Source organism: Canis lupus, chromosome 32, assembly GCF_048164855.1.
Source record: "Canis lupus baileyi chromosome 32, mCanLup2.hap1, whole genome shotgun sequence".
Lineage (NCBI taxonomy): Eukaryota > Metazoa > Chordata > Mammalia > Carnivora > Canidae > Canis > Canis lupus.
In genome coordinates this window covers 42850748-42871493 of record NC_132869.1, presented here as the reverse complement: position 1 = coordinate 42871493, position 20746 = coordinate 42850748, and the positions used below count along the sequence as shown (strand labels likewise).

The 20746-nt window shown below is 42.3% G+C and overlaps 1 protein-coding gene across 10 annotated transcripts in view; it reads right to left on the bottom strand.

The window, feature by feature from the left end:
- Nucleotides 1–15979, bottom strand: part of SCAPER (S-phase cyclin A associated protein in the ER) — a 431009-nt gene extending 415030 nt beyond the window's left edge. For 5 of the 10 annotated variants that reach the window (XM_072809829.1, XM_072809834.1, XM_072809832.1 and 2 more), the window contains exons 1-2: nt 14999–15083; nt 5360–5426 (exon numbers count right to left, since the gene is read on the bottom strand). In XM_072809829.1, coding sequence (XP_072665930.1) covers nt 5360–5365 — 6 coding nt within the window. In that variant the 5' untranslated portion in view covers nt 5366–5426; nt 14999–15083. Of the gene's footprint in view, nt 1–5359; nt 5427–14157; nt 14180–14366; nt 14430–14998; nt 15084–15959 lie in introns of those variants that run through there. The other 5 variants (XM_072809838.1, XM_072809837.1, XM_072809831.1 and 2 more) reach the window with 4 other exon arrangements.
- Nucleotides 15980–20746: the final 4767 nt, after the last annotated feature.

Here is a 20746-nt window from a genome sequence, read left to right as displayed (position 1 = left end):
GGGAAAATTGGACATCCACATGCAGAAGAATGAAACTAGACCACTCTCTTTCACCATACACAAAGATAAACTCAAAATGGATGAAAGATCTAAATGTGAGACAAGATTCCATCAAAATCCTAGAGGAGAACACAGGCAACACCCTTTTTGAACTCGGCCACAGTAACTTCTTGCCAGATACATCCACGAAGGCAAAAGAAACAAAAGCAAAAATGAACTATTTGGACTTCATCAAGATAAGAAGCTTTTGCACAGCAAAGGATACAGTCAACAAAACTAAACCACAACCTACAGAATGGGAGAAGATATTTGCAAAAGACGTATCAGATAAAGGGCTAGTTTCCGAGATCTATAAAGAACATCTTAAACTCAACACCAAAGAAACAAACAATCCAATCATGAAATGGGCAAAAGACATGAAGAGAAATCTCACAGAGGAAGACATACACATGGCCAACAAGCACATGAGAAAATGCTCTGCATCACTTGCCATCAGGGAAATACAAACCAAAACCACAATGAGATACCACCTCACACCAGTGAGAATGAGGAAAATTAACAAGGCAGGAAACCACAAATGTTGGAGAGGATGCGGAGAAAAGGGAACCCTCTTACACTGTTGGTGGGAATGTGAACTGGTGCAGCCACTCTGGAAAACTGTGTGGAGGTTCCTCAAACAGTTAAAAATAGACCTGCCCTACGACCCAGCAATTGCACTGTTGGGGATTTACCCCAAAGATACAGATGCAATGAAACGCAGGGACACCTGCACCCCGATGTTTATAGCAGCAATGGACACAATAGCCAAGCTGTGGAAGGAGCCTCGGTGTCCATCGAAAGATGAGTGGATAAAAAAGATGTGGTTTATGTATACAATGGAATATTACTCAGCTATTAGAAATGACAAATACCCACCATTTGCTTCAACGTGGATGGAACTGGAGGGTATTATGCTGAGTGAAGTAAGTCAATCGGAGAAGGACAAACATTATATGTTCTCATTCATTTGGGGAATATAAATAATAGTGAAAGGGAATATAGGGAAGGGAGAAGAAATGTGTGGGAAATATCAGAAAGGGAGATAGAACGTAAAGTCTGCTAACTCTGGGAAACGAACTAGGGGTGGTAGAAGGGGAGGAGGGCGGGGGGTGGGAGTGAATGGGTGACGGGCACTGCGGGTTATTCTGTATTTTGGTAAATTGAACACCAATAAAAAATAAATTTTAAAAAATAAAATAATAAAAAATAAATAAAAATAAATTTAAAAAATCTGCTTAAAGCACAAGAAAAAAAAGTGAAGGAAGTAAGCAATTATAGGGCAAGATCAGGGAAAATAAGAAATTTAAAGAGGTGAGGGTTACCTGGGTGGCTCAGTGGTTGGGCATCTACCTTTGGCTCAGGTCGTAATTCCGGGGTCCTGGGATTGAGTCCCGCATTGGGCTCCCCACAGGGAGCCTGCTTCTCCCTCTGTCTATGTTTCTGCCTCTCTATCATGAATAAATAAAATCTTTAAAAAAAATTTTTTTTAATTTTTTTTTAAAGACACAAGTCCAGGAATCAGGGCTGCTTTTGCCCCAGAGGCACCTGGCAATTCCAATGGACACAGCCAATATAGAAAAGGTGAGCAGAGTTTGCTAGACTTGCAAAAGAACACAAACAAAATCTGTCCAGGGCCACACCAGGCATTAGGTTGAAACCTGGAAGTTTCATCCCAAGAATAAGAGTAAACTAGAAATAGATTAACCCTCACAAAAAACAGAGCCAATTTTGAATCATTTCAATATCTGACAGGATTAAACTATAACTGCCAGTGTCCCTAGCCATTGCCAAAAACAAAATTAAATTTTATAGGGAATATCTTATCATTATAGACATCAAAGTATCTATTAAATTATAATATCTGAACCCAATCAAAAGTTACCAGGAACACTGTGAAACATGTCAAATATCTGAAAATCAAGAAAAAAACAGAAAATAAAAACATACCCACATATGATAAAAATAATGGAGTTATCAGACAAAGATTTTAAGGTGATTCTACTTAATGTGGCCCAGAAAATTAAAGATTGAGGGGCACCTGGGTGGCTCAGTCAGTTAAGTGTCTGACTCCTGATTTCGGCTCAGCTCATGATCAAGCCCTGTGTCAGGCTCCATGCTCAGTAGAGTCTGCTTGTCCCTTCCCCTCTTCACCTCCTCCCTCAACCCCCTGCTCACATGGGTGCACTCTCTCTCAAATAAATAAATAAATAAAATCTTTTTTAAAAAAAGAAGTCAGGTAGAGAGACAAATACCATACGATTTTATTCATATGAAGAATTTAAGAAACAAAACAAATGAACAAAAGAAGCAAACTGAGTAGTACACAGAATTGCTGAAATCACCATATTGTACACTTGAAACTAATATAATGCTATATGTTAACTATGCTGGAATTAAAATAAATTTAAAAAAAAAAGAATGGGAGCTATATCAATACTGAACAAAACAGACTTTAAGGCAATGATTACTACTAGAGATAGAATGATGTTTCATAATGATAAAAGGTTCATCAACCAGTAAATTATAATAATTCTAAATATGCATCTAATAACATATAAGGAAAAACTGAAATAGGCAAAAACACTATCCTTGTGGAAGATTCTCATAGACCGCTTTAAGAACCTGGCAGAAGAAGTAGACAAAAACAGTTCAGCAACAACAAAGAAGACTTGAACAACATAATTAACAAACTTGACATATTTGATAGAACAGGAACTCAACGTTCAACAATAGTAGAATATACAGTCTTTTGTGTATGTTAACATACAGTGTATGTTATTTTCCAGACTGTTGACACCATGGGTCATAAAGCAACTCTCACTAGATTTCAAAGAATAGAAAGTACCAAAGAGAGATAATCAGAAAAATCTTCGTATGTTTGGAAATTAAGCGATATATTTCTAAATAACTTACAAGTAAGTCACATTGGGAATTTTAAAAATTTTTTCAATTGAGTCATAATAAAAATATGACATATCAGTACTTACACAGCAGCCAAAACCATGCTTAAAGGAAAATGTATAGCCATAAATAATATAATGACAAAAAACTAAAAATCAATGACCTCAGTCTCTATTTAAAGAAGCTAGAAAGAGTAGCATATTAATTCAAAAAAGAAGGAAATAATAAGTAGCAAAGAACAATAAAATACAAGACACATATAGCAGTGAAAAACTAATAATAAAATCTAAAATGGGGTTATTTTAAAATGCTAATGAAATGCTTATTGAGCAAAAAGAAGACAAGAATAATCAATATGAGGAATAAAAAAGGAACATCACTACAGATTCTAGAATCTCCAGACTTTAAAAAGATAAATGGATATTATAACTAATACATCAACTTATAATATTTAATAAAATACACAAATTCCTTGAAAATATAATTTATCAAATCTGGCATAAAAGGAAACAAAATCTGAACATTTATTAAAGAAACTGATTCCCACAAAAAGAAAATCCAGAGATGAGTTTCACTGGTAAATTCTCCAAACCATGTAAGCAAAAAATTACACTAAATTCTTCTAGAAAATAAAAGGAACACAATTCATTTCATAAGGCCTGCCTCAACCCTAATATCAGAAACTAACTGGATAATGCAAGCAAAGTAAATTACCAAACTATCTCATGAGTAAAGATATGAAAATAACACACACATGCATATGCACACATAGATTTGTAAATCGAATCCAGGAAGGTATCACGACCAAGTTGAGTTTATTTCAATTATGTAAGTCTAGTTTAACATTTTCAAATCAATTAATATAATCTACCACATAAGCAGAATGAAGGAATAGAGCCTTATGTTCATCTCAACACATGAAAAAAAAGCGCATGATAAAGACTCTTCACAAACTACAACGAACACCATATTTAATGATATAATGCTGAAAGACACAAGGATGCCTACCATCACCACTTTCATTCAATGCTGTACTGAATGCCCTAACCTGTGCAATTAGGTGAGAAAAAGGCAGACAGTGAAACCACAAAATTAACCTGGATTAGTTTGTTAAACTAGAAAATACAGAAATGCTCAAAGAATAATAGGGACCTATCATAAGAGCCAGGTTGAAGGAGCTTCCACTGGCTAAATCTGGGACAATTTGAGCATCAAAATTATGATAGCAACAGATTACAACACTAAATAAAAAATATCCAAGAATCTAGATACACAGAGAGTTGGGAGAATGTAAACTTTTTCCTCATAGTAGATCTTTAATAAATGTTATCGTCAAAGAGTGGTGAATGTTTGATGAGGGACAGGGTATTTACATAACCTGAAAGTTTCTCTCAACAAACTACTTATTAATTTTAAAAGAGAAAACACAAAACTGTAAACAGAAAAACCAATACTACATTAACCAAATGATCAAAGGTAACATGACCAAAAGCAGAACAAACTGGCCATCATCAGTCATGTGATACTCTGCCAAAATATACAAAAATCTGATTCTAGGGACAAAATATACAAAAATCTGATTCTAGGGTGGCTCAGTTGGTTAAGTGCCCAACTCTTGACCTCAGCATAGGTCTTGATTTCAGGGTCATGAGTCCAAGCCTTCCGTCGGGCTTTACACCCTGCTAAGCGCAAGTTTTTTCCATTTTACCATTTTGGATAAAAATCTCTGAATCAAAAAAAAATTAAAAAATTAAAAAAATCTCTGAATCACACTTCCCTCTTAAACAGAGGCTAGTGAACCAACTTCCTCTTTCCTTGGTACTTCCAGGTTATTGTTATCAAACAACAACTTTTGTACGATATCACAGTATGCCCTCGGGAGCTATAGAAGTGCGAAGGATGGCTGCTGTAAAATAAATGGGCCAAAGTGCTGTTTAGATTTTTTGGAGCTCTTTACTTCCTGATGATTATGCAGAACACAAAACCTTAATTCTTAAGTTATGTTCTCTTCTTCCCTATCCAGCTATCACCTTTCAATTCTTATCTTAGAATTATGGGAACGTTACTACTATGGTTCTGGATAAGAAACCCGAGAATTCTACAAGTACAGTGAATATACATATGCTCATTGTGTGAATTATCTGTTATGGATGACCACAGACATTTTTAATTTACTTTTGGGTTTTGGGCCACATTCCTTAAAGTCACGGTTGGCAAACTAGCAGTGCTTTACTACACTTTGCCCATTAGATCTGTTTAAAAACAAGACAAATCAATAGAAAATACTATGAAGCTATAATATGAAATAAAAATCTCTGATACTCTAGGGTATCCTGCAAAGATACTAAATGAAAAAGAGATGGAAGGAAGGAAGGACAAAAAAACGAAGGTTAGTGTGTAAGGTAGTCTGATCACTTACCATCATTCTTTAATTCCCTTGTATGTCAAGAAGCTCATTTACCACATAAACCCCTGGGGTGTGACTCCTACAATAAAATATATATACATATACTCTTAGTCATAACATCGTCAAAAATTATTTATACTTAAAAAGATACAAGTCTCATCACAAGTCTGTCATTACATTAAACAACAAAAAAAAATAAAATCACTCCTTTATATTGCCTATTTTTTTAAAGATTTATTTATTTATGATAGAGAGAGAGAGAGAGAGAGGCAGAGACACAGGAGGAGGGAGAAGCAGGCTCCATGCCGGGAGCCCGACGCAGGACTCGATCCTGGGACTCCAGGATCGCACCCTGGGCCAAAGGCAGGCACCAAACTGCTATGCCACCCAGGGATCCCCATATATTGCCTATTTAGACACAATATAGCATGTTTTAAATATTTCATGCTGAACAATACCTCAATTCTCTCCCCCCCCCAGATTTTAAGTTAAATAGAAGAAAAACACTGTTAATTACACGAATAGTCTATGACATCCCAATCCAGAGATTTTTTTTTTTTACTACCATCTATATAGTGCACACAACACACGGTATATCCTTACTCAGTTCACAAATATATGCTTAACCAAAACAAAAGTTTCATAAAGTAACGTTTACCCCTGTTGTGTGAGATACACTCTGATATATCCTCATTTTTCAAATGGCCCACTAATGAATGACAATTCAATACACAAAACATAACCTCTTCTTAGGAACTTTCAAAAACTGAGGTTTTATCAGAATATTTTAATTACTATTCCATAAACCTCCACATAGAACAGATCTTACTTTTCAGGATACCAACATAATGAGACCAAACCTTTACTCAAAGAAACCCAAAGCAGAAACCCAGACAGAACACAAAGGATCAAGGATATTGCTAGAAAGGGCATAATCCTGTAAGAAAAGCTAATGAACAAATAAAACAAAGCAATTAGAACCTAGGTACTTTGGGGATCCCTGGGTGGCTCAGCAGTTTGGTGCCTCCCTTCAGCCCAGAGCGTGATCCTGGAGACCGGGGATTGAGTCCCACTTCGGGCTCCCTGCATGGCGCCTGCTTCTCCCTCTGCCTGTGTCTCTGCCTCTCTGTGTGTCTCTCATGAATAAATAAATAAAATTTAAGAAAAAAAAAAAAAAAGAACCTAGGTATTTCTGGGATGACAGCTTAGGTAATCTATCCTTTGTCAAGTAAATTTGCTCCTTTTAAAATGTGGCACCTTAAATGAAAACACATGTCTACACAAAAGCTTATACCCACGTATTCATGGCAGCATTATATATAATGGCCAAAACAACCCAAATGTCCACCAAATGATGGATAATTAAAACGTGGTATATTCCAATGGAATATTATTGGGCCATAAAAAGGAATAAAGGGCTTATACATGCTACAACATGGAGGAACCTTAAAAACATTATGCTAAGTGAAAGAAGTCAGTCAAAAAAGACAATATATTATATAATTTATAGGTAATTTCCAGAATAGGCAAATCCATAGTCGGAAAATAGATGGGGACGCCTGGGGAGCTCAGTGGTTGAGCATCTGCCTTTGGCTCAGGGCGTGATCCTGGAGTTCCCGGATCCAGTCCCACGTCGGGCTCCCTGCATGGAGTCTGCTTCTCCCTCTGCCTGTCTCTGCCTCTCTCTCTGTGTCTCTCACGAATAAATAAAATCTTTAAAAAAATAGATTATTGGTTGCCTAGAGCTAGGGAGTTGGAGAAAAATGGGAATGATTGCTAACAAGGACAGGGTTTCTTTTTGGGATGATGAAAATATTCTAAAACTCATTATTGTAACGGCTGCACAACTCTGTGAATATACTAAAAGCTATTTTTTAAATGGCCAAATTGTATGGTGTATGAATTATACGTCAATTAAACTGTTCTATGTTTTTACACGCAGTGTCTCTGTTCACAACTCTCAATTCCTCTCCATCTCAAGTAAGAGCCAAAGTCCCCACAGTAGCCTACCATACTCGTACCTCTTGGACCACAACTCAGCTCCTTTCCATTTTGTTCATTCCACTCTAGCCACGCTGGCTTCTTCATGTTCCCCAACATGCAGACACACTCCTGCCTCAGGGCTTTATGCTTATTAGACACTTATTTAGACACTCAACATTTACTCCATCTTTGCTCTCATGTCATTTCCTCAGGTGAGGCCTTCCCAAACACTCTATCATTGCAACCCACCTAAGTGTGCCTGCCTGGCTCAGTCAGTACAGCATGTAACTCTTAATCTCAGGGTATGAGTTCAAGCCCCATGTTGGACATAAAGATTACTTTTAAAAATTAAAATAAAATCTTTAAATAAATAAAGTAGCAACCCATTTATCCTGACTCCCACCCCTGACAGTCCCTATTCCACTTCTCCTCTAGAGCATTTATCACTTTATATTATTTACTTAATTGGTATACTCTCCATCTCTGCCTAGAAGAACATTAGCTTCATGGTGTTTGTTGGTTTTGTTACTGCTATAGCCTCAGTACCTTGAACGGTGTCTGCCATTGAGTAGGCATTAAATACTTATTTACTAATAAATAAAGCCCATGGTAAAGAACATTTGTTCACCAGGTTGCCTTGCTCTCATCCTCCTACATATTCAAAGCCTTCCAAATGTTCCAGATGAACTCAAAAGTCATCTTCAAAAAGTCTACTCTGACATCCCCAGCTGACAGAGATCTTCTACATCTGAATTCCTAGATCACTTCCTCTGTATTCTTCTAAAAAGTAGGGGAAAACATGATATAGCAGAAAGAGTATATAGAGACATTGATATCAACCAAATCACTGGCTATGCGACCTTGAGAAGTCATTTAATGTCTTTGAGTGTCGGTATTCTCATCTTTATAAAGATGAAGAGTTTTAAAAAGCTATGTCCTCATTTTTCCAAAATAGATAAACAAATAGCTAACAAGAACACGAAAAGATGTTGAACATCATTAATCCTTACAGATATACAAATCACAACCACAATAAGGTACCACTTCATACCCACTAGGATGGATGGCTATAATCCAAAAGACAAACAATAACAAGTATTGGGGAGGTTATGAAAAAATTGGAGGCAACATATGCTGCTGGTTAGGAATGTAAAACGCTGTAGCTGATTTTGTAAATAGTCTGGCAGTTCCTCAAAAAGTTAAACATAGCTACCATATGACCTAGCAATTCTACTCCTAGGTATATAGCCAAGAGAAATAAAAACCTATGTCCACACCAAAATTTGCATACAAATGTTTACAGCAGCATCAATTCACAATACTCAAAAGGTGAAATAATCCAAATGTCCATCAACTGATGGATAAAATAGAATGTGGTGTATCTACACAATAAAATATTATTTAGCCGCAAAAAGACATGAAGTTTCTGAAAAAGTCAAAACTCTGAATCATAGACAGGGAAAAGATCAAATGTTATAGAAGTTAGGGAGAAGGAAGGATAAACAGGCAGGACACAGAGAATGTTTACGGTGGTAAAAATATTCTATATGATACTATAATGGTGGATATAGTACATGTCATTACACATTTTTCCAAACCCATAAACACAACACCTAGAGTAATCTACAGACTTGGGTGTGATAGGGACTTCACAATGTCAATGTAAGTTAAATCAATTGGTAGGGGATGTTGATAAAGGGGAGCTAAACATAAGTAGAGGTAGGAAGAATATGGGAAGTCTCTGTACTTTCCTCTCAATTTAAATGCTAATAGCGGATTAAAACCTGTAGATACGGTTTGGCTTTAGAAGTCTGGTGCATTGGGGTGACTGTTTGGTGTCACCAAGAGGACGTTCCATGCCAGCCGGGCAGCTGCACTCCTCTCTTGGATGAACAACGGCAAATGAAAGAGCAATACCAAGCTTTGGGAACATAAAGCTGCAAGGAAGCAGAAGAGGACACGGAGTGTAGTTATGACAAGCCTGGGCCATGGACCAGGACTCTGGGATCACGCTCTGAGCCGAAGGCAGATGCTCAACCACTGAGCCACCCAGGTGCCCCTGTAGGGTGGCTTTAATAAGACATTTTCTTCAATTGCTGTTAGATCTCTAAATAGGAAATAATGTTTAAATATACAAAATGTGCATTCTTTGTCTTCAGTTTCTGAAATGTGAATTCTAGTTGTACAGTTAAAAAAAAAAAGTGTGACCCTAAAACTGCTCTAAAAAAAAATAAAGTGCCAAAAATAGGGAGTTCTGTTACATGCTACAACGTGAACACTGAAAACATGCTAAATGGAAGAAGCCAGACACAAAAGACCACATATTACATGATTCTGTTAATATGAAATGCCAGAATAGGCAAATCCACAGAGAAAAAAAATGTAGATGAGTGGATGCCTAGGGCTGGTACAGAAGGAAGTAGGATGGAGGAGAGAGGGAGGTCAAGAATGGGGAATGGCTGTTATGGGGTTTCATATTGGGGTTTTGAAAATATTCTAAAGTTAATAGTGATGATGGTTACACAAACCTGTGAATACACTAAAAACCACTGAAGTATACACTTTAATGGCTGAATTTTATGGTATCTGAGATATATCTTAATAAAGCTATTAAAAAAAAAACTAATACCCAATCCAGAACTCCCAAAATTTCAGGCATTCGGTTACTCCTTTCATATTTGTCATGACTACCATCCATACTATTATTTATATAACATTTTTCCTAAATAAAACTTTTACTTCCACTGTAAAAGAAAATGTATAACACTACCATAAACAAAAAAATCAGTTAATATAAAAAAAATAGATATGGCAAATATTGGCAGTGCTACCCAAATAAATTTGAGAAACTCTAGGTTACTGCAAAACAATGGGCAAACAGAAAATGGAGCACGCGTCCGTGCGTGCGCGCGCGCACACACACACACACACACACACACACACAAGAAAACAAGTCAGTAAACAGAGCAGACACTAGGATTGACTGGGCCAGAGATTTCAAAATAAGCTCTTGCCAGTGAGAAACTGAAGTCTCACGTGTCCTAGCCTGCCCTATAGTCCCAGAAAGTCTACAGAGACACCTGAGAGTCCTACAAATGATAATGGGAAGATTGGCTCAATTGCCAAGAAAGGCCTGCCTCTCTTCTTTACCTGGGTTTAGGTACACAGGTTCTGAAAAGGCAAGAAGTAAATGGCAGACCCCAAACAGTGAGAAGTCTGCTAGGAACTCTACTCTAAAAAATATAGGCCCATCCAACAGAAGCCAGAACAATACATCTATGAATTGTTCTCACGCTTGCTAATAAATCCCAGAAAAACTGGGCTTGGCAATCTCCAAAGCTCACAAAATCTATCACTCATGTTCTTGCATTTTCTGAAATTGAAGAAAAATCAAATATTTCCCTGAGTCTGGTACTTAATGCCATTGTCGGCATACTCAAAAACTACCAGTAATTGTTCATGTCTTTGCTAAGTGGAAAATAAATGTATTATGGTAAAATAAGAACTTTGAAGAACAGAGACGTTTTTATAATGCTAAGCTGTTTAGTGAAGTTTTCCATTCTGATCACTCCCATGAATAAATCAACCAGAGGCATTTACCCTTCTCCTGTGAACCTGGCATGCCTCTCTGAAAATACCGAATTACCTTTCTTTTGCAATACTGTATTATATAGGCCTAACACGAACTGAAATCTTTACAAATGAAATATGTCTGAGATTTGCTTCAAACCAATGAAGGGGGGTTAGCTTTTATGAGACAAGATTGTGCATGCGTACGTAATTACTGAAATAGACTGGTAATAGCAATTAATTCTACTATCCTAATCCACATGCTTTCAAAATGTATAATGAACTTACTGATGTGGGAAGCAAAGGCAAAAGAAAAATTAAATTTCCTTCCTACCTACACCCCATTAACAAGTCCTGGAAACTGGCAGAGTGACATTTCTCTAGGGACTCAGCTGCCTCTACATTAATACTTAGTTAAGGGCAAAAGGCAATCTTAGCCTGACCCCCAGGATCTCTAAGTCTACTTTAACATATAAAAATTTCTTTGAAAACTTCATTTCTATTCCGAGATACATGTTGGCAATCATCCCCCCAACATTTGACCCACTGATATACATCTGAAGGGTCTCGCAACTAAGGTTTACTAGACAGCAATAAATGACCTTTCACCAACAATATTTGGCCCCTCAAGGTCCTGGAAACCTTGCTTCCAAAATTCCTTAGAGTCTTACGCTTTCCTTAACCCCCTCCCAACTTGGAAGTATATATAATGGGCCACTCCTCATGACCCCGGTGCAGCTCTTTTTGCCCACAGGTCCTGTCCCTGTGCTTTAATAAAACCGCCTTTTTGCACCAAAGACGTCTCAAGAATCTTTTTTGGCCATCAGCTTCGAACCCTAACATCTTTCCTATATCACTTGCTACTTCAAGAAATTATTAAAAAGTAGTCATTATTTTAGCAAAACTTCGTGAAATTGTTAGTATTTCGTGTCCAGAATAAAGTCTTTCTATATATCACTTCCTCCTAAGAATTTTTGAAGGTGGCTCCACCAGTGAACTGCAGGTCTTTTGCTGTTTCTATTTGATGAGATCTACTACCAAAGCCATCCACGCATAAAACTGGAAATGGATTTTTATTAATTACTTGATCTGTTATTCAAGCCATTTGCAGTTCTCACTTCTACAATTTTAGAAATGCCAATTTCACAATAGATATCAGATTGCACCATTAAAGAATTCCGTTTAACTTCCCACTATATACCCCCACCACTTTTTTTTTTTTAAGATTTATTTTTATTTATTTATGATAGACATAGAGAGAGAGAGAGAGAGAGAGGCAGAGACACAGGCAGAGGGAGAAGCAGGCTCCATGCCGGGGGCCCGATGCGGGACTCCATCCCGGGACTTCAGGATCGCGCCCTGGGCCAAAGGCAGGCAGGAAACCGCTGAGCCACCCAGGGATCCCCACCACCACCACTTTCTAAATGTTTAAAGAATGTTCACTTGTGACTCCCAAATAATTTTGTTTCTCCTTTAAAATTAGGATGAGTTGTGGTTAGTTATAAAGATGAAAGAAAGGGCAGAATCTCAAGCCCCTTCATCTTATCTTTAAAACATTCTTGTGAAGTGATTAAATGAAGTGATATCAACATTAATATCAAATTAACCTTTTAGTGATTCTTAAGTATCTATGAAGCCTTAAGGACATCTTTGAAGTCTATGTTTAAAACACTGTAATTCTATGTTTAGAATACTGTAATTCTATTCTATGTTTAAAACAATGTAATTTTTTAATTGACTCTTTAATTACTTAAAATATTAATTCCTAATTCCCAGGACCCCTGGGTGGCTCAGTGGTTGAGCGTCTGCCTTCCCCCAGGGCATGAACCTCAGAGTTTCCAGGATCGAGTCCCATGTTGGGCTCCCTGCATGGAGCCTGCTTCTCCCTCTGCCTGCCTCTCTCTCTCTGTGTCTCTCACGAATAAACACATAAAGTCTTTAAAAATAAAAACATTATCATTTAAACTGTAGTCACCAAAATTATTTACACGTGCATTTGTATGGTAACATTGAATATGTTTCCATGCATAACCCACCAGGTGGACCAACCTAAGATGGTTAACCACAGAGGTTAAAACTGCAGGGCAGCCAGTGTGGCTCAGCAGTTGAGCATCTATCTGCCTTTGGCCCAGGGCTTGATCCTGGGGTCCCAAGATTGAGTCTCACCTCGGGCTCCCTGCATGGAGCCTGCTTCTCCCTCTGCCTGGGTCTCTGCCTCTTTCTCTGTGTGTCTCTCATGAATAAATAAATAAAATCATAAAAAAAAAAAATTTAAAAAGTATAAACTGCAGCACAAGGGAGTGGGGAGAAGAGGTAAGCATTTGCTGAGCGCTTACTATGGGGGACGAGCAGCTCTAATGCTTTACAGACACCTCATTTACTTGCTATCAACAAATCCATGAGGGATCCCTGGGTGGCGCAGCGGTTTGGTGCCTGCCTTTGGCCCAGGGCGCGATCCTGGAGACCCGGGATCAAATCCCACATCGGGCTTCCGGTGCATGGAGCCTGCTTCTCCCTCTGCCTGTGTCTCTGCCTCTCTCTCTCTCACTGTGTGCCTATCATAAATAAATAAATTAAAAAAAAAAAATTTTAACAAATCCATGAGGTGAATATTATCTCCATTTTACAGAAGAGTAAACCAAGGCTCAGAAAAGTTAGTCTCCAAAGGTCAAGCAGTTGAGGCTGGGATTCAAAGTTGGGTCAATCTGCCTTCAAAGGCATCATTATCACACTTCCTCCCACAAAGAAACTTTCCAAATAATATTAGAAATGGACTCTTGGGGATCCCTGGGTGGCGCAGCGGTTTGGCGCCTGCCTTCGGCCCAGGGCGTGATCCTGGAGACCCAGGATCGAGTCCCCCGTCGGGCTCCCTGCATGGAGCCTGCTTCTCCTTCTCCCTCTGCCTGTGTCTCTCATGAATAAATGAATAAAATCTTTAAGAAAAAAAAAATTTTTTTGACTCTTTAGGGCAGCCCGGGTGGCTCAGCGGTTAGCGCCGCCTTCAGCCCAGGCCGTGACCCGGGGTCGCGGGATCGAGCCCCACATCAGGCCCCTGCATGGAGCCTGCTTCTCCCTCCGCCTGCGTCTCTCCCTCTCTCTTTCTGTGTCTCTCATGAATAAATCAATGTAATTTTTTTGATTGACTCTTTAATTACTTAAAATATTAATTCCTAAAAAATGAAACCTTTCCATCACTGACGCCGCGGATGGAAGCAAAGTCAGTCAGAGTCACACAAACGCCACCTGGTTGCACTCACGTGTGGGATTTGAGAAGCAAAACAGACGAAGAGGGAGGGGAAGGGAGACAAGATGAAGCCGGGAAGGGCGGCAAACCCTAAAGCGCTCGCACCTACCGGGGCACGGGGGGGGGGGGGGGGGGGGGGGGCGCCGCGGGCGGGGCCGGCGGTTACGCGGGGCCGAGCGGCCGGACGCTGCCCCTGACGCGACCTCCCTCGGGTCCACAGACCTTGAGGGAAAACCCAGGCGGTCGCCGCAGCCTGTCATCGCTTCCGGGGGGGCGTACGCGGACCTTCCGACGCGCGCGTCTCGCGCTGAAGCCCAGGGAGGGCCCCGGCGCCCTCGGCCGCCGCCCCCTGAGGCGAGCGTCACGCCCCCGCCCGCGGCTGCACCACGAGGGGCCGGAGCCGCGGGGACCCGGGGCCGCGACGTGCGGCACAAAGCGCGGCTCCGCGGGTGAGGAGCGGGGCCGCCCCGGGCCGGAGGGCGCGCACGGGCCCGCGGGGACCAGGCCTCCGGGACGCGTCTCGCGGCGGCGGCGGCGGCGGGCACCTGCGCGGGGCGGCCGGCGGCGGCGTCCTCGGGGCCCGCCCCCCGCACGGTCCGCGCCCTCCGGCCCGCGGGAGCCCGCCCGCCGCCGCCCCGGCCTCCGGAGGGAGCCCCGGGCCCGCCCGAGCGGCCGCCATCCCCTCCCCCGCCCCGCCCGCCCGCCAGGTGAGGGACGCCGGGGAAGGGGAGCGCCGCCGCCATCTTGCCCCTGGGATCCCGCGACACACCCAGCCGGCCCGCGCCCCCGCCGCGCCCTCCCCGCCCTCCCCGCCCTCCCCGCCCTGCGCGCCGCGGGCCCGCGCGGACACTCACCCCCGGCCGCCCGGCGCAGTTCGGGGCGGCTCCGAGCGTCCCGCCGGGAAAGGGGCGGGGCGGGGCGGGGCGGCGGCGGGGGCGGGGCGGGGGCGGGGCGGCGGGCCGCGCACCACGTGACGCCAGCGGGCCGCGAGGCTCGGAGCCCCGGGCGCGGCCGTCAGTGCGCCGGCGCGGGCGCGGCGGGGGCGGGGGCGGGGGCGGGGGCGGGGGCGGCTGCTGCTCCTGCTGCTACTCCGCCGGGGGCTGCTCCGCGGCCGCTGCTCCTCCTGCTGCTGCTGCTCCGCGGCCGCTGCTCCTCCTGCTGCTGCTGCTCCGCGGCGCCGCCGCTGCTGCCGCTCGGCTCAGCCTCCTCCTCGCCGCGCTGCGCCGGCTCCGCTGCTGCCGGCCGCCGCCTGGGGTTCGCGCCCTCTCCCGCGCCAGCTCCCCGCCGTGCGGGTTCGGGGCCGCGAGCACAAACCCCGGGGACGCGGCTTCCTCTCCTTCGGAGACAGTCACGGCTCTGAACCCAGCCGGGAACTCCGCGCGCCCCAGTCCGTGCGCGGCCGCCGCCACTCGTTGGGGAACCGCGGCTCGCCCTCGGCCCCCCGCGCCCTCGCTCGCGGCCCCCGCCCGCCCCGCCGCCACGCCCTCGGCCGCGAGTCCCGAGCGGAGCGCCCGGTGCCCGGCCCCGATCTGCCCCCGCGCCCTGCGGAGCCGCGGCGGGTGCCAAGGCCGGTCGGGCCCCCCAGCTGCAGCCGCTGGGAGCGCTCAGCGTGACCCGACGGAGCTCCTGGGTTCGTGGTCGCCAGGTTCTGGGACCTCCCTCCCCTGCCGTTTGTGCGCGCTCCGTCTCTGCCGTCCCCGCTAGCCCCTGCTCCCCTTCCTGGAAACCTCGCTTCGACGTGGGCACCCTCAGGGTAGGGGCAAGCGCTCTCTTCCCACCGGACACTCCCCCTCCGGGTGCTTGCGTTTTACCTACTCTCAGTTAGCATCTCTCGGCCTCAGACGTCCCAGTTTCTCTCTCCAGGCCTGATCTCTGCTCCTGAGCCCCAGATCCAAAGGGTTGAGCACCCGGATACCTCCACTTGACCCTCTCGAAACCCAACCCATTATCTTACTTGTGACGTGTAAGACAGCCTCGTGGGAGATGATTTACACACCACACCACTCACCTACTTAAAGTGGTGGTTTTTAATACATTCACAGTATTGTGCAACCATTGCTACAATTAATTTCTGACTGTTTTCATCACCCCCAAAGGAAACCTCATACTCATTAGTAGTGACTTGCCCGTTTTTCCCTCAATTCCCTATTCTGGACTTTTCGTGTAAAGGGAATCATGTAATATGCAGTATTTTGTGATTTAACCTCTTTCAGCATAATATTTTCAAGGTACAGTCACACTGTAGCATATATCAATACTCCAATCTTTTTTGTGGCTAAATGATACTCCATTGTAGGGACATATCACGTTGGATTTATCCATTCATCAGTTAAAGGACATTTAGGTTATCTCCACTTTTGCATTATTATGAATAATGTTGCTATGAGCATTTGTATGTGAGTTTTTAGGTAGACATGTTTTCATTTCTCTTGGGTACATACCTAGGAGTAGAACTGGGTCATACGGTAACTCTGTGTTTAACTTTTTAAGAAATTACCAGATTACTTACAAAACCAGCTGCACCATTTTACATTCCTACCAGCAGTCAATGAGGGTTCCAATCTCTCCACATCTTTCCCAGCCCTGTATTGTCTGTCTTTTGGATGACAGCCATCTTCGTGGGTATAAAAAGTGGTTGTGATTTTTATTTTCCTAATGACTAACGACATTCAATAGCTATTCATGGGTTTATTGGCCATTTGTGTATGTCTCTGGAGAAATGTCTATTCAAATCCTTTGCCCATTTTTAAGTGGGTTACCACTCGTTAACTTTTGCCACAAAGTCTGTTTCAGTTATTGATCTGCCAAATAGTCTGGTGCCCTTCCTGAAATGCCCCTTTCTCAGCCCCACTGACTTGCTTTGGCCAATAACATTGAACAGAAAGGAGTGCCTGGGTGGCTTAGTGGTTGAGCCTTTGGCTTAGGTTGTGATCCTGGGGTCCTGGGATCGAGTCCCTCATCAAGCTTCCCGCAGGGAGCCTGCTTCTCCCTCTGTCTCTGTCTCTCTTTAAAAAAAAAAAAAAATATATATATATATATATATATATATATATATATATATATATATAAGCAGAAGGGTCAATTCCAAGCAGAAATTTTAAGAGCCAGCTTGTGAGTTTACCATGTCTCTTTTCCATTTGCCAGCAATTTATTTCAGAGAAAAGTTATTCCACCAACCTGGGTTCCAGAGTAAAGATGACATGAAACAGAACCAGATTATGTAATTGCATGATTCCCCGATGGACACATAGCATTTGTTTTAGTAAGCCACTTAGATGTTTGGAACATTTGTTACTGCACCATAACCTAGTCTGTCCTGAAGTACTACTTGTCATATATGCTCTGTGACTAGCTCTACTATCTCTCCAGGCTCCTTGACATGGCCCAGAAGGCTTGAATCAGGCTCGATAACCTCTTCAGCCTCATTTCCAGTCCATTTCCTCAACTACTCTATGCTCCAGACAAAATAAAATACACTGAGACCCTGAAATTCACTTCTCCTTCTCTCTTTCTCTCCCTACCCTGGGCCTTTGTTCATGTTGTTCCTTATTACTGGAATAGTATTAGCTATCTTTGCCTAAGCTTTTTCTATATGCAAACTAGAGAGAGAGAGAATCTCGTTTAATCTGAAAACAGCCCTGAGAATTAGGTAATTTCTACTATATTACAAATCAACAAAGGCCCTAGATTAACTTTTCCTGAGGCAGATAGCTAGAAGTGGGTAGACCTAAGATTTGAAGATTTATTAATTTATTTGAGAGAGTGAGAGAGCGCGCATGCGTGACTGGGGGTAGGTGAGGAGGGTGAGGATCTCAAGCAGACTCCATTCTGAATGGGGAGCCTTATGTAGGGCTCAATGCAGGACCCATCACTGGGCTCAACACAGGTCTCAATATCACAACCCTGAGATCGTGACCTGAGCCAGCATCAAGAGTTGGTCCCTTAAAAAACTGAGCCACCCAGTGCCCCAAGTAGAGCTAGGATTTGAACCCATGTCTGTTTGACTCTAAAGCCCCTCTTTGAATCATTATGCTATGCTAATCTGCTAGAGATAGTTAGCTTTTATTGAACCCTTACTATGTAGCAGGTATCATGCTAAAGCACTTCACATGGACTATATTTAATATAATATTAATTAATATTAATATATTATTAATATTTTATGTAAAGAAATTACATGAAATGGAAGTATAAAATAGTGGTGTCCCACAGCAGATCCCTCTCCTATCTTAGGAAACTGACCTTCCCTTGTTTAAAGATCCTGAATGTAGCAGTTGCCTTTGCAAAGAAAGAGATGTCTATTCTCTCTGAATTCTATCCACCACCCCTCATTGCCTCCAAACCCACTTCTATAATCAAATCCAGGAACCCAGGACAGAATTGTAAGATCTATTCTAGGAACAAAAAAAAAAAAAAAACACACAATCAAAGAATTGCAATACCTTGTGTATTTATATCAACAGTAACCTAGAAAACTATACAGGAGTAAATTCTAAGGATGTTACATCAGCAAAGATAGAATATATTGATGAGCCAGGCTAAATTGAAATATAGACGTCCTTACCTGAAATTCTGAATTCGATGTACTAAGTCGAGAACCTAGAAGCATCTTTAATAGTTTACTTGGTTGGTTGACTTCAATGAAGCTGAGATGCTAGAACTTCAGTCACATGATGTGGAGAAATGAATTTAAAAGGTCTTATTCAAAAGAGTCAAGCCACAGGGTAAAAAAAAAAAAAAAAAATGTGAAAGCATCAAGGTGATGGGAATGTTGAAGTGGATATATTATCCTGCTCACCCTTTTCCTGACCAGGCTTCCTGGAAGGGACTGATGGGCACTAAGGCACTGAGAAAACATAAGTGGGAGAAACATAGACTTCCTTGAAAACTCTGCAATGACTGTCCTCTCTAGATCAAGGAAGATTGAAATGGGTTTTCTGACTCCCATGGTAATGTTGGCAGAATGGCAGAGACCACATGAGACACGGCCATCGGAGACAAGGGGTCACAATTACCATAATGGACAGCAGGGGTAAAGTGGCAATCAGAATGCTTTGACCCTCAGAAATCTGTGGGGGTACTTACCTGATGACAAGGTCTCTAGGAATGAAATAGGTAGGCAGTCTACCGAAGTATTACTTGATATATACAACTGGGAAAACTATAGGTCTAGTGCACAGAAACCTGACTTGAATTGTCACAAAAGGAAGTCCTGGCGTCTCATTTAGTTCCCAGGTTTAGTTATGCCACATGCCCAGGACCCAGTGACTGAAGGAGAAACTGGGTCCCCTTGAGGAAGGACACTGCAATATTGTCACAACTATATACTATAAATATTTCCCTGAGCCTTTCCCAAAGGAACCTGTAACTGTTAACAAGGCGAGTGTGCACTAAGGAAGGGGACATAGCCAAACTTTTTGAAGGATTATTAGATACTGCTCTGAATTTATGCACATCCTCAGGGACCTGCTGTACTCTGCCACATGTTAGTAATGACAATCAAAAAGACTGTAGAGTAAGTTGTCAACTTCACAAGCATTAGATAGATTAAGCTGAATAGATTTAGAGCTTTGGGTGATCAAATAATAAGTTAAATTTATATCCCAGTCCCTCACCCAGAAGGCTCAATGGCTTATGTAGACACATGCTGAGGCAATTTCTAGGTCCTAAATGCCTATTTGGACTAGGCGTACTTGGCAACTGGCAGCTTTTCTGCACTGGCTCCCTGACTCATAATGAGAGGACTACTGTGGTAGGTAGAGCTAAGTGGAAACCCCTGGAACTGCCCTTCTCTAACAAAATAGTAAGCCAAAAGTAATACCACATCCCTAAACTGCAGGAATTAGTGCCACCATGAAAGATTTGATAGATGCAGGAATGATGATTCTCATCACACCTCCAACTCCTATGTTTGATAATTACAAAACTAAATGGTGATTTCACTTGCAGCTTCTGATCCAGATATGGTCTTTGCTAGAAGAAATCAACATTGTCGTGCCATCTAGTATGCAGCTATTATTTGACAAATCATTTTCCCCTCATATCAATTAGCACAGATAATGAGAAACAGCAAAGTTTCACTTGTCAGCAATATACTTTTACAATCTTACTCCAGCGTCCTGTCAACTCTCAAACTGTTGTCACAGTATAGCCCACAGTGATCTTGACCACCTAGACATCCCACAGAACATCACTCTGATCTACTACATTGATAACACCATGCTGATTGGTGAATAGGAAGCAGCAACCATTCTTAGTAAGACACGTGAATGCCAGAGTCACAAAAATTCAGTGAAAGGATTGTTGCAATAACTCTCTGTAGCAGTGGTTTTCAACCAGAGGCAATTTTTTCCCCTCAGGGACATTTAACAGGAAATACCTAGAGAGATTTTTGGTTGTCACAAGTAGGAGTAAAGGAGTTAGTGGCTACCTACATCTAGTGGGCAGAAGTCAAAGATGCTGCTAAATATCTTGAAATGCACAGGACAGCTCCCCATAACCAAGAAATATGAAGCTCAAATGTCAAGATTAGGTCAAGAATCCTGGCCTCAAAATGAAAGACAAGTTTCTGTACCTTGCACATCCTAATAGAGGATGTCTTG